The sequence below is a fragment of the Dipodomys merriami genome, unplaced genomic scaffold (assembly GCF_024711535.1).
Source record: "Dipodomys merriami isolate MVZ:Mamm:240054 unplaced genomic scaffold, mDipMer1.0.p SCAF_3, whole genome shotgun sequence".
Lineage (NCBI taxonomy): Eukaryota > Metazoa > Chordata > Mammalia > Rodentia > Heteromyidae > Dipodomys > Dipodomys merriami.
Window position 1 is genome coordinate 87,369,875 of NW_027204492.1, and position 25,487 is coordinate 87,395,361.

Below are 25,487 nucleotides of genomic sequence, written 5' to 3' on the forward strand. Positions count from 1 at the left end.
GGGTTGTGAATAATTTCATTAACAAATTATTAAATATAGATATTACTGGATCCAAATCTCAGGAATATAGATTTCTGAATCCTGATTCTAGAGCTTCGAGACTAACAATAGAGGATGGATTTCTCAACCTTTAATGTGCACATGAGTTATGTGAATATGTTTTAGTGAATGTGTAGTGAACAGATCTGGAGTAGGTCCAACCAGTTTCTAGATGATGCTGATGGTGCTGGTCCCACTGTGCAGGGAATAGGCTTTTCATCCTCTGTTCAAAAAAACAATGCACAGAAATGGGAGCCAGTGGTTCATAACTGAAATCCTAGCTACTCAGGAGGCCAAGATTGGAGGATGGTGGTTTCAAGCCAGCCTGGGCAGGAACGTCTATGACAATCTTATCACTGATTAACCAACCACAGAATAGAATTGGAGTTAAGGATCAAATGGTAGAGTGTTAGCTTTGAGTGAACCAGATAAGGGACAGCAATCAGGCTCTGGGTTTATCTGCCAAGCTCAACTTTTGGAGAAAAGGTTTCTTTTGATCCACTGTTTCTGAGGTCTCGGTCCACTCTTGATCAGCTAACTACTTTGCCACTTATGGCATGAAATTTTTACTGGTTAGTTGGAGATTTGTATCGCATGAACTTTTCTACACAGACTAAAGCAGTGTAAAGTGAAGCCAAATATCTCACCTCATGGTGGCTCAGAAGTGGATTAAGACAGGATGAGCACACTCCCAATGAGCTAATCTCCTCCACACTTCCCAACAGTTCACAGACTGGTGACAATACTTTTAACACATGGAACTTTTTAGACCATCCCAGATCCAAACTATAGTACAGTGCTCTACTTCACATGAGCGTTAGCTTTTTTTTTTGTTATATTTTGAATGAAAAACTGTTTCTAGAAAGGGTTTGTAATAAGGCTTGCTTCTGGATCTTGAAGACTTAACAGAATAGGATGAGCCTCTCAAACTTTAATGTATGAGCCAGGCACAGGTGATTTCTGCCTCTGAATCCTAGCTACTCAGGAGGCTGAGATCTGAGTACCCTGATTCTAAACCATTCCAAGCAGGAAAGTACATGAGACTCTTATGTCCAATAGACCAGCACAAGGCCAGAAGTGGAGTTGTGGTTTAAGTGGTAGAGCACTAGCCTTGAGCAAAAAAGCTCAAAGACAGTGCCTGAGTTCAAGGCCAAGAATAACAAAAAACAAACATCTGACAATTCCCTTTAATGTGTTTATGTGTCCCATTTTCTTTCTGTAAGAGAACCGTTAAAAGATCTCATCTGAGAAAAACAAATTGTAGACACCAAGAATTAGCCAATAAGAAGTCATTTTATTGGAGTGCTGTGAGTTCTGTTTTTCCCAGTGCTCCAAATGTTCTCAATGTACATGTAGAACCTTTATAAGCGGAAATAAAAAACAATCCATGTTATTTACAAAACAAAACCTTCTGTACTTACAATATTTTTGCTTTATGGGCTAGGAGAGGGAGAAGGGGGACACAAATTTTCTCAGCATAATTCTTGTTTTAAATATAGATGAGAAAGATGCCTTATCTTAGCAAGTATTCCCTCAAAGAGAAATGTGACTTTTGTTTTTTTGCAAAGGAAACCTCATATTGGAAGTCTCTTAGATCTAAATCTTTTTGTCTGGCATTACTAGGAAGCATGTGGAGTCTTAGGCAAATTCTTTTCTCTCACATAGTCATTAGCACATGTTAATTGAACTATGTATGGGGTTTCTTCAGAGATGTATTGTGTGTGTGTGCGTGTGTGTGTGTGTGTGTGTGTGTGTGTGTGTGTGTGTGTGTGCTCCTTGAACTAAGGATCTGGGTGCTGGCCTTTAGCATCTTTGCTACCACTTGAGCTCTGAGTTCACTTATGGCTTTGTTCTGGTTAACAAAAGATAAGAATCTCATAGACTTTTCTGCGCAGGCTGGCTTCAAACCTCAGTCCTCAACCTCAGCCTCCTGAGCAGCTTGGATTACAGGAGTGAGCCATCAGTGCTTGGAAATAGGTGTTTTGTTTTGTTTTGTTTACTTAATTTGTACCTCTTCGATATCTTTCTCTCCTTCCTTCTCTCTCCCCCTCTATCTCTGTGTGTGATTCTATCTCAGTCACTCTCTGTCTGTCTCTCTATCTCTTTCTCTTTCTCTGTTTCTGTCTCTCTCTCATACACACCCATTTAGCTCATTTCTCATTAGTAGAAGACATAGACTAGAGCATTTATTCTGCTTTTAACATTAAAAAACATTCAATAATCAAGCTTTGGAATATTTGCCAACCTGGTGGCTCATGCCTGTAATCATAGCTACTGAGGAGATTGAGATCTGAGGATGGTGATTCAAAGCCAGCATGAGCAGGAAAGTCTATGCGATTTCTATATCCAATAAACTACCCCTGGGGGAACAATCCTGGAAATGGTTCTGTGCATTAAGCAGTAGAGCTCTAGCCTTGAGAAAAAGAAACTCAGGGATAGTACTTAGGCCCTGAGTTCAAGCCACAGGGCTAGCACAAAAAAATTGTCAAATTTTGGCACATGTTAGAGTCAATGTATGTTATAGAAGTGCTGTTCAAAAATTAGAATTAAGCCATTTTCATTTTTATATTTATTACAAATTACATTTTATAAACACTATATAATTTACATATGAAAGCTACATACATACATGGACTTATAATAAAAAACAGTACCACTATTATAAAAGAACAAAATAGGATTTTAAACATCTATATCATCATAAAATCATTAAGTATTCATTGCTAATCATTTTTTATAATTAAAAAGCTATTCAGAAATGTCATACATTCTGATTTTTGCTACTGACATATAGAATTACAGAAAAAATCATCATAGCATGACTTAATTATAAAAATCTATCAAACATTTAGAAGCCAAATGACTAACTTTAAAGACAACTCACACTCGGGTTTAACTCATTCTAACTAAAGTATACAACATTTTATGTTTTTCTTAACAGACACTAAATTTAGTAAATAAATTGGAACTCAATGTTTCTGTTATGTGTTCTATTCCTGAGGTTTTTTTTGCTAAAATACCATAGGAAAAATTAATAACTCTATAGCTTTTCATAACATTGTATTTTAGTTTGCAAAACAATTACTCTGATTATTTTAGCTGGGATCAGTGGTGTTCGATGATATAATTAACTAAAGGAAATGTTTCCTCTGGCCACTATTTGCAAAGATTGTGTGTACAATATAATTAAAATTACACAAAATCTGTCAGCAATGTTTATTTGCACCTTATGAAATCATATTAACTTTATAGAACAGAATGCTTTTTCTAAAAGTAATGGTACAATGCTAACAGTGAGCCCAAAGCCAGGCTCAGAGAAGCTGCCAAAAGTCAAAAGTCTTACCAAGGATGATTTCTGTCCATCAATCAACAATTCAATGCAACAGTTACAGGTTCCATTTTAAATAACCCCAGAATAATTTGAGTATGAAAATACATTTTAACTAGCCATCATAAAAAGAAGTTTTACAAGTGTCCACTTTCAGAATAATTTTATCAAAATAGAATTGTGGACTCCTTTAAAAAATCAGTCTCTAAAAGCTGTTTTCCCCATTAGCTGTCAGAATGCCATGCACAGTACCTGCTCATATGATCAACCTAGTGACACTTTACAAATAGTTTACTTGGGATCAGACCACCCCTCCTGTTAGTTTCCCCTGCAGACTGAGTATGAGCATGCCAGGGAGAAGCTCCAAGAACGGGCAGTTTTAAACAAGTAGTACTCTCTCCCCTGATTGGCAAAATGTTGTCATTATATAGATTTGAGGAAAAAATCCTTGAAGAAATCAAAATATTATACTTGAACTGTATTTGATATGAATGACAAGTCTAATCAGGTCTATCAAGATTTTTTAATAACCTGAATAGCTCATCATCATAATTAAATAACTTTGGTATTTTTTATCTAAAAGTCACAACGTTTTTTCTAACTCTGTTTTGTGTGTGTGTATTTATGTGTGTGTGAGAGAGAGAGTGGGGGGTTCTGGAGCTTGAACTCAGGGCCAGGGTGCTGTCCCTTAGCTATTTTGCTCAAGTCTGGCACTCTACCACTGGAGCCACAGCTCTACTTGTGGACTTTTCCTGGTTAATTAGAGGTGAGAGTCTCAGGGACTTTTCCACCTGAGCTGTCTTGGATCTGATCCCACAATCACAGCCTTCTCAGTACTTAGGATTATAGGTTTTAGCCCTCGGTGTCTGGCTCTAATTTTCTTGATAGCCACAAAAGCTGATCGAACAATAATCACCTATGGAAAAACTGTTGGTGACTGGGCTTCTGATGTTTTCATATTGCATGCACCTTTCCTTTTCAGGAAGCATAAGAGCCATTTGGTTGTATTTTGTTTAAAGGAGCCAAAACTAAATAGTGCCAGGCACTGGTTGCTCACCTCTATAATCCTAGCTAATTTAGAAACTAAAATTGGGAGGATCACAGGCAAGCTGGGGCAGAAAAATATACAAGATCCCTTCTCAAGGAAGTGCTACACCTGGTGGTGTACACCTGTTATCCTAGCTACATTGGGAAGACTAGCATGGGTACATCATACCCAAGTGCACATCCAGGCAGGACATGACACCTATCCCAAAGAGGGAGTCTCATATCTCAAAAATAGCTAGCAGAACATTGAGCTGGAGCCTAGCTCAACAGCAAGAGCATCAACCTGGCAAGTATGAGTCCCAGTGTTCAAACTCCAGTACCAACCAAAAGAAACCTAAATAGTGTGGAATTTATTCAAATAGCAATAAGCCTTCTGAAGTGGTTTTTACATAGCTACATTGACAGAGGTATTTGCAAAACTACTTGTCAAATCCTTATTTCTTTTGAGATGTGGTCTCACTATGTTGCCCAGGCTGGCCTTGGACTTCTGGGTTCAAGTTCACACCTGCCTGTGTCTCAAAAGTAGCTAGCATGACAGGTGGATACCATCACACCCTGATTTCAAATGCCAAAAATTTCAAATAATGGGGTGAGTTGTGACTCAAGTTGTAGAATGTCTGCCTGGCAAGCATGAGGTCCTGAGTTGAATCCCCAGTATGGCCCCTCAAAATTAGATGTGCAAAGTATTATGTCAACTCCATGTCTAAAATCTCATTAGGCATATAATAATGCAAGCAGGAAGCAATGATTATGTATTCCCAAAAATGTGCATAGATTTTCATTCTAATTCATTAACTAGTAATAAATCCAAGTGAAAAAATAATCAGTGAGATGGATTCTCAAACAAATATGGAGCACTGAGGAAAACTGGAGATTAAATTGTTAGATTTGAAAGAACATTTAATTGGGTTTAAAATCTTGAAGTGGCAGTCACTTCTATTTTCTAAGAAGAGTGTCCAATGAAGAGGAAAAAAAAACACATGTAAGCTAATTGGAAGTGGATTCAGTAGTTTGTAAGCTGATTAAAACTACTGAATTTAAATGAATTATTTTTCAATCAAGTTATTAAAATACCCTTTAATGACTTTAGCATTAGTAAAAAATCAATGATGCACAAAACCATATTATTAAACTCTGCATACAAAAGCTGAAAATTGCTGAATACCAAGTTCTTGGTCCCACTGCTTCACACTCCCATCTGAATGTCTGCAAAGTTGTAGAAGTTGTCTACATCTCCACATGCTGTGTCCTTCTTTTCTGACACAAACATCTATTTTAAAGAGAAAACAAACAAATATTAAATATTGTGGCTTCATAATTTCAAAGCCCATGTGTCTAGGCCAGAACAAAGTCACAAGCTTATTTCTAAAAGAAATTCAAGTATATCATTTACATTATTTAAACTGTAGTATGTATTATTTGTTTGTTTGTTTTCCATACTCCCCCTGACCCCTTCAACTTTCAGGCCTTATCTTGTTTTCATATGTACTTGCAATGTTCTCCAAAAATTTTCACCCTCTATCACTATTTCCTTTCCCCTTTTCCCTTCTCCTAAGTTGTCCCTTAGATTCTGGCTGTGCTTATCCATACATAGCATCATGTATATGGATGTGTGCATTATGTGCACATGTCCTTGAATATGAATTTGTAGGTTTTCTATACAATCAACATTTATAATGCAAATCAAGCTCTTTTTATTAGGGTTTTATTTATGTTGTGATAGAATAAGTGCTTGGAAAAAACACCAACACTGCTAAAAACAAAAAATAACTTTTACAAATGTGAGCCAAAAATTAGGGGAGCCCTGAGTGTTAGTCCAGCTTTACCATATACTAATTTCATGATGTCGACAATTTTTTTTATCGGTCGTGGGGCTTGAACCCTGGGCTTGGGCGCTGTCCCCGCGCTCTTCAGCTCAAGGCTAGTGCTTTACCGCTTGAGCCACAGCACCACTTCTGGTTTTCTAGTGGTTTATTGTAGATAAAAGTCTCATGGACTTTCCTGCCTGGGCTGGCTTTGAACCCTGATCCTCAGATCTCAGCCTCCTGAGTAGCTAGGATTACAGGCATGAGTCACCAGCACCGGCTGATGTTGACAATTTAATAAATCTCTTGGGGCTCAAGTTCCACACTTATAAGTTGGATTAGGTAACTTTTAATTAACTATAAGAAGTTCGAAGCATACAATCTTTTTATTTCCCAATTTTCTTTTCTACTGAATCTTGTATATGACATCTCAGGACAATTGTGATGATAAAATAAGACAGAATACCATGTACTTTAAAAATCTGCAAGTTTAACAGGCTACATGAGGGAGAGATCAGTAGGATTTTTGATTCAAGGCCAGTGGTAGGAGGATTTTGGTTCAAAAATTTAACCAAATTCAATTTCAATAAACAGGCTAGGTATGGTAGTCCACACCTGTAATCCTAGCTACATAGAAGGGAGTAAGAGGATTATAATCCAAGGCATACCCTGGGCAAAAATCAGACCCTAGTTGAAAAATAATTAACAGTAAGAAAGAGCTAGATAAATAATAAAGAGTTCAAGTGGTAGCCTTGTAAGTATGAGTCTCTGATCACAAACCCCAGCACAACCCTATTTTTTTTTTTGCAAATTTAGTCCAACGCAGATCAGATAAAAATCAAAAACATTTCCTCTCTTGTATTCATCAAAAATGGTCAATAATATGTTCACTTAGTCTTTTATATAGGTATGGTATTTAAGATATATAAAAGTATTTAAGTCTAAAATTCTTAGATGTAGTAACCTCAGTAACATATTTGGGAAGTAACCAAATGTAATAATTTCTAGGTCCACCTAAAGTTCAATTTTAGGCAATAAATTAAAGGAGCAAGTAAAACTGAATCTTGGGCAACAGGATTCTCTTTCTGAAAATATAACATTAGAAATAATTTTTCAACATATCACTGTTTAAAATAAGCAAGGCCTTGAAGAGACAGACACCTGAAAGTTCTTTGCTTGAGAACGTGTACTGTAGGAGGCTGTTGGGATTTTTGTACCAGTACTAGAGCTTGAATTGAGAGTTTTGTACTCTCAGTTTTTTGTGTTTTTGTTTTGTTTTGTTTTTTTGTCGATCGTGGGGCTTGAACTCTGGGCTTGGGTGCTGTCCCTGAGCTTTTCAGCTCAAGGCGAGCACTCTACTGCTTGAGCCACAGCACCACTTCCAGTTTTCTGGTGGTTTAATTGGAGATAAGGGTCTCAGGGACTTTCCTGCCTGGGCTGGCTTTGAACCACGATCCTCAGAGCTCAGCCTGCTGAGTAGCTAGGATTACAGGAGTGAGCCACCAGTGCCCGGCTTTGTACTCTCAGTTTTTTTAGCTCAAGCCTAGTGTCTATCATTTGAGCCATACCTCCAGTTCAACATTCTGCTAGTTAATTGGAGATGAGAATCTCATGGAATTTTCTGTCTGGTCTGGCTTTGAGCCTTGATTCTCAAATCTCAGCCTCCTGAGTAGATAGGATTAAAGACATGTACTATTGACAACCAGTTCTATATACAGTGTATGTATATATATATATATATATATATATATATATAAAATATATATATATATACACACACACACACACATAAACTATATATTTTTAATAAACAGATTCTTCTTTCCTAATTATTATGTGTGTGTGTGTGTGTGTGTGTGTGTGTGTGTGTGTGTGTGTGTGTGTGTGTGTGTGTGTGTGTGTGTGTGTGTGTGTGTGAGTTTCAGTTCCTGAGGCTTGGAGATGAGAGCCTCATAGACTTGCCTGCTTCCTAATTATTTTTTTTTTTGGTCGGTCGTAGAGCTTGAACTTTGGGCCTGGGTGCTGTCCCTGAGCTCTTCAGCTCAAGGCTAGTGTTCAACCCTTAAGCCACAGCACCCACTTCCGGCTTTTTCTGTGTATGTGGTGCTAAGGAATTGAACCCAGGGCCTCATGCATTCGAGGCAAGCACTCTATCACTGAGTCACCTTCCCAGCCCCTCCTAGTTTTTTATTGTAAAAATACTGTACAGAGGGGTTACAGTTACATGAACAAGGTAATGAGTACATCTCCTATCAGGCATTGTTGCCTCCCCCTTTGTTTTTCCCCTACCGTCCCTTCCCTCCCATCTCCACAACTATGCTTACCACCCCCCACCCTCACACACCCCCATCCCCGCCTAAATTGTAAAGTTCGTTTTTCAACATAGTGTCTCATTGTTACAATGGGTCAACCTGTATCCCTATTTAAATGATTTTTTCCCTTCCCCTCCCCAAATTTGATGTACATGAAATACAGTGAAAACATGGGTTATACCATGGGGGAGGACTCCTAATTATTTTTAAACAATTAAACATTTTCCATTTGGCAAGGAAAAACCACAGCTTAGTTCCCAAATGTTTATTTTTTTTGGGGGGGGTGGGTCCAGTCGTGAGGCCTGAATTCTGGGCCTGGGTACTGTCGCTCAGCTCTTCAGCTCAAGGCTAGCACTCTACCACTTGAGCCACAGCGCCACTTCCGGCTTTTTTTCTCTTTGCTTATGTGGTGCTGAGGAATAGAACCCAGGGCCTCATGGATGCAAGGCAAGCACTCTACCACTGAGCCACCTTCCCAGCCCCAAGTTCCCAAATGTTTTAATATCATGATGTGCTAGGTTAAGTAAAGGATACAGCAGAGATAAAAATGCAAGTTGATGGTGAGGAAAAAAAGAGTAAGTGAAAGGTGAGATCAAGGTACAATGATATAATCTTATACCTTTGTCCCATTGAATGTTTCATTTACAATATGGTGGCATTCTTCCACAGCACCATCTCCATTAAACTCCAAGGCAATCACAGGACCTAGAAACAAAATCAAGAAGTCTTTTCTTAGCATGAACATGAATATCTTCTAATAGTAATCTTTGTATTCTCCCTGAAGAATAGGCAGCAGCTTTATTTTGGGGGCAAGGAATATAGAGAAAAAGGGAGGGGAAGGAAGACAGACTGGATACATCACCTTGGCTCCTTCCTACTATAATCACAAGCAAGCAGATTCCTATCCCAGGAGAAGGGACTTTAGGGCTACTGTTTGGATTTATGACATATTTTTACAGTGCTGTAAGTAGTCTGGCATCTCTAGTTTTCATTTCTCTATGAAACTCAAGGAATCTGTATTCATTTAGCAATAAAAAGAATAGTTGAAAAATAGCAAAATCTAAAGCAATCCACGTCAGCAGAAGTAGGTCTGGCCATCCAGTCTGGCTTCCAAGTCCCCTACTTACCAGCCAAATTCTGGACCAGTGACAATGGAGCTGAGCCAACCAGGTAAGGCACCTAAGTCAGGCCTGTCTCAAAGTGTTTGTCTTGAGTGTGTCTTAAAGGTAGTTTCTATTACGCCTTTTTTGTCCTCTAAACATAAGTATTTTTGACTCCTTTACCATCAATTAACAAATACATATCAATGTGTGAATACTAATTTTTTATTTTGTATTCAAATATAATTTTGAATATGAATTACAGGTGTGAGAATGAGAACTGCAATTTTAAGCCAGCCTGGACAGAAAAAATTTTAAGACTGTTATCTCCAGTTAATACCACAAAAAGCTAGGCTAGTGATGTGGCCCAAGTGGTAAAGTGCCACCTGTGAGCAAAATGCCAGCTGTGAACAAAAATACTGAGTAGAAGTGCAAGAATGAGTTCAAGCCCTGGTACTGCCAACAAAAGAAAGAAAAAGAGAAAGAGAAGAAAGTCTTGAAAAAATTATCTATGCATATAACTTAGATTATATTCTTTGACTAGAATATGATAAACTTCTGATAAGTGACCTAATAATTCTTCAACCAAAGAATATACAAAATAATTGGAAAAGTATATCAATTTAGACTACAATGAGGATAATTCTAAATTTTGAAAAATCACAATGTTGAGGATGCATTTATTCTTTTAAACAGGGTCTTTTTATAGCCAGGTTGACCTCAGACTCTCTATGTAGCCTATACTGACCACAAACTTTAGATTGTCCTGCCTCCATTACCCACATGCTAGAATTACAAGTGTGCACCCTCAGGTTCACACGTATTTTATTTTATATATTTATCTTTTCATTAACATATTAGTTGTGTAAGGGAGGAGAGTTACGCTGTGACATTTTCACACATGTACAAATGTATTCTAGTCTTTCTTCTTCACTCTCCATTACACACTCCTACTCTCTTCTTAAAGCAATTTCACTGTTCTATTTTCATAAACACAAACTACTTAGACCATATTCATCCTCATTTACCCCCTCGTTGGCCCAACTAGTTCCTGCAGGTACCTCCCCCACCACAGAGCCCGTTAAATATTTTTAGCTAAATCAAAGGCCAATATACTTTGTAAAGGGCAAAATGGAAATATTTTAGGTTTGTGGGTTCTACAATGTCTGTCACTAATCAACAACTAATCAACTCTGCTGCTGTAGCCCAAAGAAGCAAAATATAACAGGTAAAAGAATGAGTATAGGCATGCTCCAATAAAACCTAATTTCCCAGCTGGGAAACTATTGAAAATGCAAGCTGTAAGAGCACATCACAGCATTTTCATTTTTGTGCTAGTCCTGGGGGCATAGAAGTAGGTTCACTGATGTGTATGTGTGTGTGTATGTTGGTCTTTTAGGACTTGAACTCAGGGGCCTGGGTGATGTCATTGACCTTTTTTCTCCCAAGGCTACTGCCCAACCGCTTGAGCCACAGCTCCACTTCTGACTTTTGGGTGGATAATTGAAGAGAAGATTTTCATGGGCTTTCTTGCTTATGCTGGCTTCAAACTGTGATCCTCAGATCTCAGCTTCCTGAGTAACTAGGATTACAAGCATAAGCCACTGGTATCCAGCAATCATAACACTTTTTGAACCATTCTTTTGAGGAGAGGTCTTGGAAATTTATGCTTAAAAAGCACCCTAGATGAACTAGTCAGTCAGGTTTGGAATGGGTTCTCTTACTAAGCAATCCACTGGCTTCATTAAGAAAAAGTAAATAACTCTGACTAGTTTACCTTAGAGGAAACATTTAGAAAGTCAGGTGCAAGCTGTGATAAAAGTGAAATTTTATAAATATGTTAGAAACAATAGCAAGAAAGAAAAAAACATTTGAATCCTTATCTAGGGGTTCATTTCACTTAACATCAACTTATCTGACTTTTTCTGCTTGTCTCAGACATATACTAGTTATTGCAAATAAGGGAAACCATGGGACTTATGTTTCTTTGGTCCTGGCTTACTTCACTTAATAGAAGGGGAAAAAACAAATTGTTTAAATAGGGATACAGGTGGACCTATTGCAACAATGAGATGTACAAGTCATTATGTCAAAAAACGAACTTTACAATTTTGGCCAGGGGGGAGAGGGAGGGGAGGCAGGAGATGGGAAGGGATGGGAAGGGGAAACAAAGGAAGAGGCAACAATGCTTGATAAGAAATATACTCATTGGGGCTGGGGAGGTGGCTCAGTGGTAGAGCGCTTGCCTTGCATGCATGAGGCTCTGGGTTCGATTCCTCAGCACCACATAAGCAAAAAGAAAAAAGCCGGAAGTGGCGCTGTGGCACAAGTGGTAGAGCGCTAGCCTTGAGCTGAAGAGCTGAGGGACAGCGCTCGGGCCCAGAGTTCAGGTCCCACGACTGGACCCAAAAAAAAAAAAAAAAAAGAAATGTACTCATTACCTTGCCCATGTAATTGTAACCCCTCTGTACGGTATTTTCACAATAAAAAAAAGTGAATTTTTTAAAAAGTTAAGTCCACTCTTAGAACATCGTTTGCAACTGGGAGTAATTTTGCCCTGTAGGAAATGCCTGGCAATAACCAGTGGAGCAACTGGTCAGAAATGCTATCCAACAATCTCAAGTGCACCCATAACAACAAATTATCTGTCTTAAAAAGTCAGTCGTGTCATGATTGAGAAATTCTGCCTTAAAATGAGTGATAGCTACCTTCAGAGAAGGACCAACTCCTGCTACGGTATCTATTCAAAAGCCTGCTTATTATTCTGCATAAACCAATCTGGTTGATCACGCCTATAATCCTAGTTATTCAGGAGGCTGAGATCTACCTGAGTATTGAAGTTAATGCCAGCCTGGTCAGGAAAGTCTTTGAGATTCTTATCTCCAATTAGCCAACAAAAATCCCAAAATGGAGCTGTGGCATAAGTGGTAGAGTGCCAGCCTTGACCAGAAAAAGCTCAGGGACAACATCCAGGCCCTGAGTTCAAACCCTGGGAATGACATAAAATTAAAAAGAATCAAAACTATTAGAATACATAATACTGGCAGGTGACTTCTAGAATATAGAACAGGAAAATAATTAAGGCCTAATTTCTAGATGGTTCTATATGGCTTCTTGAATGATGTGAAAATTTGACATTTCTAACCAGTAATGGAACAAATGATATAAAGAAATAGTAAAGATAGAATTTAATTGAGAAATAACCATAGAAGTAAACCAATCACCCAGAAGGTACCTTTGTTCAGAAGAGGGAGGAAATCAGAAGCTTTCTCTTGAAAAACCCTTTGAGCATCCTCAGGCTTCATAGTCACTTCCTTTGTTTGAACTAGGGAAAAGCCTTTACCAACCATCTGTAGAAAATAAAATTTCATTGAGATTTCAAAATGAGCAACAAAAGCAATAGGAAGACTCCTGCTAATCACTTTTCTGTACAAAATTCAACATAGCACCCTGAGTTTTATTTAGCTCTGATTCTAATTCAGGTCATTTACTGTAACACATTCTCACAAACACAAGATTCTTCCAGCTGGGTGCTTCTGGTTAAGAATTAGTTCCATAAGGCTGTGCACTGGTGGCTCATGCCCATAATCCTAGCTACTTAGGAGGATGAGATCTGAAGATTGCAGTTCAAAGCCAGCCTACTCAGGAAAATCATGAGATTCTTCTTCTTTTTTTTTTTTTTTTTTTTTTGGTCAGTCATGGGGCTTGGGCGCTGACCCTGCACTCTTCAGCTCAAGGTGAGCGTTCTATCACTTGAGCCACAGCGCCAGCATTTTCAAGTGGTTTATTGGAGACAAGAGTCTCACAGACTTTCCTGCCCGGGCTGGCTTTGAATCACGATCCTCAGATCTCAGCCTCCTGAGTAGCTAGGATTACAGGCATGAGCCACCGGCGCCTGGCTGCATGAGATTCTTATATCCAATTAAGTGCCAAACTGCCAGAAGTGGAGATGTGGCTCAAGTAGTAGAGAACAAGCCTTCAGCATAAAAGCTCAGGGATAGGCCAGGCCCTGAGTTCAAGCCCCAGAACGCTCCCCCTACCAGTGTTTACTGCTCAGCTTGATCCAAATAGACCTGGGCATAGTGATACATATATGCCTACAGTCCTAGCATTCACAAATCTAAGAAAGGAGGATCACAAGTTCCAGGCCTGCCTGGGCTACATAGGAAGACCTTGTCTCAAAAAGATCAAATAAATGTGAATTAGTCCTTAATTTATCACATAACAAATGTTTTCAATGAAACAACCAGATGGAAGCTTTATTTTGGTGATAATGTAAATGTCTAATGAGACCAGTATGATTAAATAAATGATGGTACATTTACATTATGAAATACTAAGTTCATTGTATTCATCACAGTTTATTAAAATAACAGGTGTCACAGAGAATGGAAAATATTACATAATAATGTTAATCTTGAGCCAGGCCTCTAGTCCCACATTTAGCTGGTTAATTGGAGATGGAGTCTGGGAGACTTTTCTGCTTGGCATGGCTTTGAATTCCGATCCTCTAGGTCTCAGCCTTTCTGAGTAGCTAGGAATAGAGGCTTGAGCCAACCGTGTCAGGCTGATAATGTAAATCCTAAAAGGCACAATATAAGCTGGGCACCCATGGCTCATGCCTATCACCCTACTCAAGAGGTTGAGATCTGAGGGTCAAGGCTCAAAGCTAGCTTGGGCACAAAAGTCCATGAGACTCAACTCCAATTAACCAGCAAAAAAGATGGAAGAGAAGCTGTGGTTCAGGTGGTAGAATGCTAGTGTTGAGCAAAAAGTGCTAAGGGACACTGCTCAGGCCCTGAGTTCAAGTCCCAAAGCTGGCACCAATAAAGGGAAGAGCATAATACAAATTTGTATGGTACAGCACAGCAATGTTAGGTCACATTCATGGAGCATTTACTATATATCATGTGTGGTAAATGTACCTTTCACACAAGATAGTACTATTACTACTCTTATTGTACAGATAAAATGTTTAAGGCAGAGTGATCATTAAGTAAGAGTTATGATTTCAACTCAGTCTGATTGCAGACTACAAAATTTAAATTTATTCTTATTTAGAATGGCAAACACATAAGGGAGTGTTTAGCATTCCTGGTCATAAAAGAATCATAAATCAAAACAACATTGAGATCTCATCTTACCCCAGTTAGATTGGCCAACATCAAGAATTTGAACAATAACAAATATTGCCAGAGATGCGAGGAAAAAAGAATGCTATTGTACTGTTGGTGGGAATATAAACTAGTACAACCACTCTAAATTGTGGTTTGGAGTTGCCTCAAAAAACTTAACATACAACTTCCCTACAATCCAGCCTTATCACTCTTGGGCCTCTACCCAGAACATCACAAGCCAAGATACAGTAAAGACACTTGCACTACCATGTTCATTGCTGCACTATTCACAATAGCCAAGTTATGGAAAGAGCCCAGATGCCCTACAGTAGATGAGTGGATCAAAAAATATGTAACACATATACACAATGGAATTTTACTCATCTATTAGAAAGAATAATAGTCATTTGCAGGGAAATGGGTGGACCTAAAACAAATCATGGTAAGTGAGGTAAAACAAGCTCAGCGGATAAACAGTGCATGGTTTCTTTCATATGTGGAAGCGAGATCTAAAACACACCTAGTCATGACAACTTTTTTTTGGTTTTTTGGTTTTTTTGTCATGGGGCTTGAACTCTGGGCTTGGGCACTGTCCTTGTGCTCTTCAGCTCAAGGTGAGCGCTCTACCACTTGAGCCACAGAACCACTTCCGGTGTTCTAGCAGTTTATTGGAGATAAGAGTCTCACGAACTTTCCTGCCTGGGCTATTTTTGAACCGCGATCCTCAGATATCAGCCTCCTGAGTAGCTAGGATTACAGGCGTGGGCCACCGGCGCCCGGCTTAGTCATGACAATTTATATAGAGCCATATGCAATTACAGACTAAAGAAAGATATACTTAGGGGAGGAACTCAAAGGCATAACTCACCTGGACTTCTAAAATATTACTTACCAAAACAAATTCCAGGAAATGGAAACATGGTGTTTTTTGTTAGTGGTGGTGTTGTTGTTTGTTTTTGTTAATCTTTTTAGAGATGGGCAAAAGGGGGACACCAAGAGTGGAGGGAGGAAGGAGGAACAAATGCAGTCATGATATTCAATATACAGTATGTCAAAAAATAAACTATGTAACTTATAGGCTGGGACAGGAGGAGAAAATAGGGAAAAGCTCATTATTTTCTATTCACATACACAAAATGACAAAATTATGGTTGTTTCACAATACCTAAAATAAATCACAAACTATGACACAATATCTACTTCAATATTTTGCCCTACATATTTGAAGAGTACTTTTCATGAAAATGCTCCTCCTTTTAAAGACCCAGGTAATTAATGAGCTTCATTTATGAAATATACTCAAATAATTCAAGCTACTTTTACTGTATTCTGAATACATCTGTGCTAAATATAAGAGCAAATAAGAAAACTGACTTTGGTGTGAGAAAACCAAATGTCTAGTTAGTAAGTTCTCTTGACTCGCTATGAAATCCGCTTTTTGCTTTAACCAGTATTTCTAGAGTTTCTACCCTCTCAAGTTTTATACTTTCTACTAAAAAATATGATATGATAATTTACATAAAAAGTGAAATGAACCCAGGTGCCAATGGCTCACACCTGAAATCTGCTACTCAAGAGCCTAAAATCTGAAGATCATGGTTCAAAGCCAGCCCAAGCAGAAAAGCCCATGTGACTCTTATCTCCAATTTACCAGCATAAAGCCAGAGATGTAATTCAAGTGGTAGAGTTCCAACCTTGAATGAAAGAAACAATCGAAACAAGAGTATAAGGCCCTGAGTTCAAGCCCTAAAAACAGCACCAAAAAAAGAAGTGAAATGGGATTTAACCAAACCAGAATTTGCAATCACATTTGGCCTGAAAACTGTCCTAAACTTAACATTATGATGGTATAATATGAGAAACTCAAATTTTATTTTTTTCAATATGCGAATTAGCTAGTTTCTGTACATATTTCACTGTAAACTAACATTTCATTTCAAATAATATGTAATCTCTTTTAGATATGTCTTTTTATCTTTCCATATGTTTTGATACTTGCACATTGCCTAACATTTGCCTCTCTGGTTTTTTTTACACCTTAATTGTGTGCTTGCAGAATTAGATGACTACCTTTAGCCAGAGTCCCTGGGCTGGAAAGCCCTGACTCTGTGTGTTTTACAGCACATTTCCACCAGGCTTCTCTGGCTATTCCTTCATCATCAAGACAGCATGAGGGCCCCATGTTCAAGATCAAGACAGGAGGACACAGAAGACCTGCCTGGGTATGAGTCTGCACTCTGCTGTTTACAAGCCTACTAACACTTTATGAGCTAATTACTCTCTGTGTTATTTTTTTCTCTGCAAATGGCACATAGATCATGGGGTTGTTTTCAACATTTAAATTCTTATAACAGTGACTGACATATAGTAGACACTATTGTGTTTACTGTTACTATTATTGCTGTGGGGTGTTTATTTTAACATATTACATGTCAAAGGTCAAATGAAGAATGTCTGATGGCCCATAAAGGGAAACTGACTTCATGCTTTTTTTCCATTAACCATGTTAAATATTTTTATGTCCATTCTTAATTATCTACCAGAAAAGAGTTTAATCTCCTGAAATCTTTTTGAAAATATGTAGATTTAAAAAGAAAAACTCCTAGCTGGGTACTAGTAGCTCACGCCTTAATCCCAGCTACACATGAGGCTGAGATCTGAGGATTGCAGTTCAAGATCGCAGTTCAGCCCTGGCAGGAAAGTCAGCCCTGGCAGGAAAGTCCATGAGACTCTATCTCCAATTAATCACCAGAAAACCAGAAGTGACACTGTGGCTTAACTACTAGAGCGCTCACCTTGAGCTGAAGAGCTCAGGGACAACGCCCAAGCCCAGAGTTCATGCCCCATGACTGACAAACAAAACAAAACAAAACAAAACAAAAAAAATCTCCCTACCCTGTATAATGAAAATATTTATCTCTCAGTTATTGAACTATTGTCTCATTACATAGTTCAAGGGCCAGAAATTCATTTTTGTATATTTTGCCAGAGTTTCCATGGCAAGGTATTATGAGAGTGGCATAATCATAAAAGAAAATACCCAAAGTCTTTAACTTTTGTTTTGTAGATGTCAGATGTGGAGATTTCTCTACGGTAGATGCATAGCTATAAAAATGTAGCCATTTTTAGTTTTTTTCCTCAAATCTTTAAGATGTCCCAACTCTGTGTGTGTGTGTGTGTGTGTGTGTGTGTGTGTGTGTGTGTGTGTGTGTCCCAACTCTGTGTGTGTGTGTGTGTGTGTGTGTGTGTGTGTGTGTGTGTGTGTGTGTGTGTGTGTGTGCCAGTTCTAGGGTTGGAACTCTTTGCCTGGGCACTGTCTTTGGGCTTTTTTGCTAGCACTCTACCACTTGAGCCACAGCTCTACTTCTGGCTTTTTGCTATTAAATAAAGAAAAGAGTTTCATGGATTCTTCTGCTTGAGCTGGCTTTGAACCACAATCCTTAGATCTCATCCTGAGTAGCTAGGATTACAGGTGTGAGTCACTAGCACCTGGCCCAACTTTTTTAAAGTCCCTTCAAACCAGGTAAGGTGGCTCATACCTATAATCCAAGCTACTTGAGGGGCAGAGATCAGGACATTTGAGTTTCAAGGCCGTCCAGGGCAAGAAGTTAGCAGAACTTCCACTTCAACCAATGGTGGTGTGTACTTGTCATCCTAGCTATGAAGGACATACAAATAGGAGGCTCTTAGCCCAGGCCAGCCACAGCAAAAAATATGATCTTAGCCAAAAAATAAGTAAAAATGGATGAGAAGTGTGGTTTAAGGGGTATAGCACCTATTTAACAAGTGTTCAACCCCCAGTACTGCAAAAACAGATAAACTAACAAAATAAAAATTAAATCCCATGAAAAGAAACTCGATACGTTTTCCATTTACTTTCTGGGAGCTTGATTTTAACTTCAAAAAGATTTTTTTCTGAAGAAATCCTGGTTAATAACTAGCCAAGATGTCCTACTGCAGACTCTGACCAAAACACCCACCTATAAAGGAACTGATGCTCGTGGAGCCAGGATGGATAATTTTTCAGGCAGAAGTTGCTACCCAGAGAACTGGTGCTCTCTAAGAGCTGTTACTCATAGCCACATAACTTTTACCATCTTGACTAACTCTTTTGTTGCAACCTCTGGTCCACAGCAACATGAAAATAGAAAGTAAATTGCCTAGTGGGGACAATGCTCACACAGCCATAACAGCAGTTAAAATGCCAAAGACATTTTTCTGGTAAATTATTATAAAAAGCTGTGCTTTACTATCTAGTGATGTTGTTGTGAGCTCTTCTGAAAATACTTCCTTATAGAGAATGAAAAGTCTTATAGGGAAGAGAATTTTGTCTATGTGTCTCCATTTCTAGCAATATTGTTTTTCATTATTGCCAAGATGCAATTGATTATAAACTATCTGCAAGGTAAACAAAGGTGGGCAGTGGTTGCTCAGGCCTGTAATCTTAGCCACTCAGCAGGCTGAGGTCTGATGATCCTGGTTTAAAGCCAGCTGGGGCAGACAACTCTATTAGACCTTTATCTCCACTTATCCAGCAAAAAGCTGAAAATAGGTCAGTGACTCAAGTGGTAGAATGCCAGCCTTGAGCAGAAAAAACTAAGGGACACCATCTAGGCCCAGTGTTCAAGTACCAGGACTAGCACGCGCGCACACGCACACACACACACACACAAATATGTGGGAAACAAATAGGCATCATCACCGAAATATATTAAGAATAACTTGCACATAGCTGCTAGTTAATAAATGCTTACTGAATGGAATTCTATGTTTCAAAGGCTTCTTTGGTTAAGTATTTTAAAGCCCAAGCATCCTGCTTCCAGATAAGTCTTGTGGGTGAGGAGACAGAGAGTTACAAATATTTCTAACAGGCAATTTGCAAAGAATATGTGCTTTCTAGAATGTCATGTTTCTAGTCAGTTCCATGTCTGTTTCTCTCCTCTCTCTCCTTACCTCATCAATTAATTTCCTGGCATTTGCAATAGTATAATCCCCAGCAAATAACACCACCAAACATGATTCGTCACTGTTCTTCTGTCTCTGACCCCGGGATATTGGAACGATGCTTCTATTGGCTTCTGTGGAAACTCGAACAGCTTTGAACTCTTCCGTTGTAGGGACAGGAACAAAGTCCTGGATCTTGGCATTTTCTGGAAGAAGGCTCCAGTTGAGCTCTCCTGCCACAGGGGTAAAGTCATGAATGTTACTCCAAGTGTTATTGAAGATACTCAGCCCTGCATCTTTAAACTGGAAAGCTAATTCAGGGTAATACCACTGAAAACAGCCAAACTTGATGTTTGTGGAAGACTCGATGATAGGTTGAGTAGCACAGCACAGAAAGACTTCCAGCTTTCTGCAGTCTCGCACACGAAATTGTTGGCAGGCTAACAGGCACCTACAATCTCTGCAATTCCGGAAAAACACACTGGTTTTCACTGGCCCCAGAAAAATGACACAGCTAGTACAATCATCGATGGTAACTGTAGCACTGTGATCAAAAATATAGATTTTACAGTTCTCACAGTCTTGAATGATAAATTGTTGTCCTGCCACCTTTCCAGGTAAACGACCTACTGTTTCATTCTTCAGCCCACTGAACATGTAGTCTTTCAGGTCAACCTGCAAGGAAAAAACACAGACCTTGAGTATTATTAACATTAATCAGCGAAATTCAACGATGCATCTGTAGGTGCTAGGAACAGTTCTCAAGGCTAAAATGGAAGTTCTTAATCTTATTGACTTTGTAACATAATAAGAAAATAACCAGGAGGTTTTGTTTTTCTCCCAATAAACAGAAGGCACAAAGGAGGAGGGGAAAGAAAAGGGAACTATTCAAAATTCAAGGACATATCCACCACAAAGTTTGTCTAAATTATGTTTCAAAAATGCCTATCTATAAACAAATTTTTCCCCTCACTGCTGGTGGCTTGCACTACCAGCTACTCAGGAGGCTGACACTTGATAATTTAGAGCCATTCTAGTAAAGAAAGTCCAAGAGACTTCATCTTTAATTAACCAGCAAAAAGCCTGTGCTGGAAGCGTGGCTTGAGTGTCCAGTTCCTCATTATAGTAGAAAACTGAGGTTGTGGAAATACCTATGCAGTTCACAAGAGACCCCACTCTAGACAAGTACCATCTTCATAACAGTCACAGCCTTGGTCAACTCTGGTATAGTAATAGTATTGTATAGTTTCTTTCCTGGGTGTGGCTCTAGGAATGGTGTCCCCACCAGACTGGCCCTGGTCTCATTGGATATTGGTGAGCCTGGGATACCATATCCTCTACATCTCCTTCTATCTCTTCTTGTGCTTTCTACAAGGGAGTTTCCTACAATGTCTGTGAATTCTTTCCTGTATTGGACTATAGTTTTTTGCTTGCTTCCCTTAAGCACTTACGTAGTACAACATGAAGGATCCTCCCCAGAATCTTTACAGGACCACATGCATTACAATATCTGGCTGTGCCTAGCTCAAATTACTAACAGCTCTAACTTTTCTCTAAAATAGGAATCAAAATTAGGACATGTGCTTGGGTCTTGCTTACTCCAAGTATGCAAACCCAAATTAGATACACAAAATTTAACTCTTTTCTCCTCCAGCCAAATTAATAAACCCTTACTTATGCTGATTCTTTTTTTTTTTTTTTTTTTTTTTTTTTTTGTCGGTCGTGGGGCTTGAACTCTGAGCCTGGGCACTGTCCCTCAGCTCTTCAGCTCAAGGCGAGCGCTCTACCACTTGAGCTACAGCGCCACTTCCGGTTTTCTGGTGGTTTATTGGAGATAGGAGTCTCACGGTCTTTCCTGCCCGGGCTGGCTTTGAACCGCGATCCTCAGATCTCAGCCTCCTGAGTAGCTAGGATTACAGGCATGAGCCACCAGCGCCCGGCTTATGCTGATTCTTATAGCTGGGGAACACCATCATATATAAAGGCCCCAGAGGCAATGATGTTATATTATCCCCCCCCCCCAGATTATAATCCCAGAAAACACCATCTGTGGTCAAATTCAAAATTGTACTTACAAATGTAAGCAAATAAAAAGGGGTGATTTAATTTGTGCTAATTATGAACCCATTTGATACATAAGCCACATTTCCCTGCCAACTGGCTGGTTCTTCACTTGTAAAAGATCTTTACTTACATCCAGTGTCAGTCTGTCCCATAATTTTCATTGCTGTTTAAGTCATTTGGCCATTGTACTACCCCAGAGGGAAATTTTTGAGCCTCACCAGACCCAAGAGACATTGGAGGAATCCTGCGTTGATGAGCTACACTTGTTATCTGAAGCAGAATATTATGCCCTCACTTTTTCTCTGGTGGGGATACTGGGATTGGTAGTCAGAGCCTATAAAGGTGTCATGTGCCTGGCATGTATAATGTAAAAATCTATTAACTACACCTCTTCTGCCATTGCACTGTACCAAGAATAGCATAGACAAGCCATTCTGGACAACTGTGCTGCCATCAATTATTTACTCTTACTACACCAGTAGAGGTGTGAAGAGATAAAGGACATGTGCTGTTTTAATCTGACAGATAACAGCTATACCATCCTAGAGGAAATCAAACATCTTAGAAAGCTTGCAAAAAAGATTCAACAGGGGCTGGGAAGGTGGCTCAGTGGTAGAGTGCTTGCCTTGCATGCATGAGGCCCTGGGTTTGATTCCTCAGCACCACATAAGCAAAAAGCCAGACGTGGCACTGTGGCTCAAGTGGTAGAATGCTAGCCTTGAGGTGAAGAGCTGAGGGACAACGCCCAGGCCCAGTGTTCAGGCCCCATGACCAACAACAACAACAAAAAAGATCCAATAGGATAAGGGAGGATGGAACCTATTTGGATGGATTACTCCTTGGTTTATGTCTCTCTTGGGCCTGCTAACAGCAATTTTTTGCCTTTTACTAATTGTGCCTTGCCTACTAGATGCCTGCTAAACATTCTTATGGGAAAGATGAGGATCTTCACCAATCAGACTGTCAACCAAATGTTCCTAAGAGGGTATCCTAGGAACAAATCAGGGACTCCCACTTCACCCCTTTACAGCGGGAAGTAGCTCCAGAAGAAACGACCTCTGCCCATACTCCTGGCCCAGAACCTGTACCTATTAAACAACAAAGGTGGGGAGGGAAATGTTAGTATGTTCTCCTCCATTTTGGGCTTGACAGTCTACATCCTAGGCCTTCAGCACATATATCTAGCCCCCAGCTACATCAGTGGGATGACCCCTGCCCAGACATGAACTTCACCCTGCCCTTCACAAAGAAAAGAGAATGCTTGCTCCCAGGAGCTCTTGCACTCTACCCAGACCAGAATTCTGCCCTGCTTATGAGCTATTTTCAGTGTCCACTAGCAGCAGGCAGAGTACTTCCCGCCCCTAGTCCCCTGACAGTATAAAAATGTCCCTGAACAAAGACAGGTACCATTTCTCCCTCTCTCCCATGAGAGAACTGGTCTTGTCAGCCTAGCTGGCAATAAATTCTCTTTGCTCAACTTTACTATGTCCATATGGTCTTCTGGGCTGGTTACTTTTGTTTCAAGTCTCTCTGTCTCTCTTTCTCTCTCTCTCTGATTGAACTATATTTATGGGCATACACAGCTAAAGGATAGTCTGCATGGCACTATGGTTTGAATTTTACCATGGCTAACCCAGGAGATAACAACATAATCATTGCCATAATCAATGGCTTTTGGCCTATTTAGAATCTACACAATCATGGGCTGGGAAGGTGGCTCAGTGGTAGAGCACTTGCCTTGCATGCCTGAGGCCCTGGGTTCGATTCCTCAGCACCACATAAGCAGAAAGAAAAAAGCCGGAAGTGGCGCTGTGGCTCAAGTGGAAGAGCGCTAGCCTTGAGCTGAAGAGCTGAGGGACAGCGCCCAGGCCCAGAGATCAGGCCCCATGACCGGCAAAAAAAAAAAAAGAATCTACACAATCAAAACATTTATATGCGTAGATCAAGTAAGTGTGTGTGTTTGTGTGAGAGAGGTGGGGAGGGAGAGGGAAAAGAAGAGGGAGAGAGGGAGAGAAAGAGAGGAGAGAGAGAAAGAGAGAGAGAGAGAGAGAGCAAGCACTGGTACTAGGACTTGAATTCAGGACTTCATATTTTCTTGACCTTTTCAATCCTAAGTGGCAGTCTACTATTTGAGCCACAGCTCCAGTTCTGGCATTTTGCTGCTTAATGGGGGTTAAGAGTCTCTCTGATTTAACTACTTCGTCAGGCTTTGAACCTTGATCTTCATCCTTCTGAGTACTTAGGATTACAGGTATGAGCCACCAGCACCCAACTAAAACCTATTTTTTTTGTTTTCCCCCTACTATCCCTTCCCTCCCTACTAAAACCTATTTTTAAAAACAATTATTCTAGCAAGTGTCTATCAAATCCTATATATCAATCCTAATCTAAGAATATTCTATCACAAGCAAGGGGTAGTTCAGTGGTACAGTATTTGCACAGCATATACAAAATGTACTATTCCAGTTTTCTAATGTGTATGTTTTCTCTGATATACATTCTATTTTTAATTTTGAGGGTTTGAGCTAAGGACCTTGCTAGGCAGGCACTCTACCATTTGACTCATATACTTAGCTGTTCTTGTTTTAGTTTTTTTGTGTGATAGGGTATCATGTTTTTGCTTGGGCTTGCCCTGAACCTTGATCCTCCTACCTAGCTTGGCCCTAGAAGAATCATGGTCAGAGGCTCTTACAGGCAAAAGTATGAGATGCTATCTGAATAAAAACAAAAGCAATAAAAGAAAGTCCTGGAGGCATGGCTCAAATGCTATAGTTCTTGCCTACTGAGGCAAGGACCCTGACTTTAATTACTAGTAATGCAAAAAATTCTAACCTGACCTATGAGCATTTGTGAATATAAATGTGCGTGTACGTGTGTGTGTAAGAGAGAAGTTTCACAAAGCAAAAAAATACATATAGTTTGTGCTATGCTCCGTAATATTTTCTATCATCTCTACCCAACCCACAGATTTGATAAGACATAGCTTTGGCTTATGTGATTGGATATTGGGGGTGCCATGAACAAATATGACAAATATAGGGGACAAAACAGTCCCATGTAGGATGAGAAGTGTCATATCTAAGACTTTATGGGTGACCTACAAATACAGAGGAATGGTTTTCCTGTTTGGTCTCCTCTAAGAACAGTGAGCTAGCATAATTGCTAGTTCCACTATCTGAGATCAAGCCTAAGAGAACCAAATAAGAAAAACACCAAGTCTGTACCTTGTGTCTTATATAAGTTTATTGTACCTGTGGAAGGGAAAGGGAATCACAGAAACAGTAGAAGGAAGGATGAATGAATGCAACATTGATACTCATTTGATACTATGTTGGAAATGAACTTAAAACTGAGGCAGGAGGGGAGAAGGGAGGGGTAAGTGGGAAAAAATGAGGGATAGGGTAAGAGTGTTTAAAAACAAAGTTACTCATTACCTAACTTATGTAACTGTAACCCCCTGCTCATCCCCTTTTCAATAAAGACTTTGTTAAAAAGAAGGAAAAAACAACAACAACAATAAAAGTAAAACACCAAGAAGAGACTGGCAGGAATCTACTATAAGTATGTGGGGAACTGTAGCAACAAAACCCTGTTCTATATAACTATATAGTGTAGCCTAATTTTAAAATGCTTTTAAAAAAAGAAAACAACAACAACAACAAAAAGGAGTTCATTATGAGCAACCACTGTGGTAATGTGGAAGAGGATAAAACATAAAAGAAAAGCCCTAG

The 25,487-nt window shown here is 39.4% G+C and overlaps 1 protein-coding gene across 3 annotated transcripts in view; it reads right to left on the reverse strand.

Annotated features, from left to right (window-relative positions):
• Positions 1-1,315: 1,315 nt before the first annotated feature.
• The window catches only part of Rp2 (RP2 activator of ARL3 GTPase), a 79,912-nt gene continuing 55,740 nt past the window's right edge, over positions 1,316-25,487 (reverse strand). For all 3 annotated transcript variants that reach the window (XM_070040575.1, XM_070040574.1, XM_070040576.1), the window contains exons 2-6: positions 19,702-20,367; positions 12,867-12,981; positions 9,151-9,236; positions 5,580-5,684; positions 1,316-1,398 (exon numbers count right to left, since the gene is read on the reverse strand). In XM_070040575.1, the coding sequence (XP_069896676.1) occupies positions 5,601-5,684; positions 9,151-9,236; positions 12,867-12,981; positions 19,702-20,367 (951 nt within the window). In that variant the 3' untranslated portion in view covers positions 1,316-1,398; positions 5,580-5,600. The remainder of the gene's footprint in view (positions 1,399-5,579; positions 5,685-9,150; positions 9,237-12,866; positions 12,982-19,701; positions 20,368-25,487) is intronic.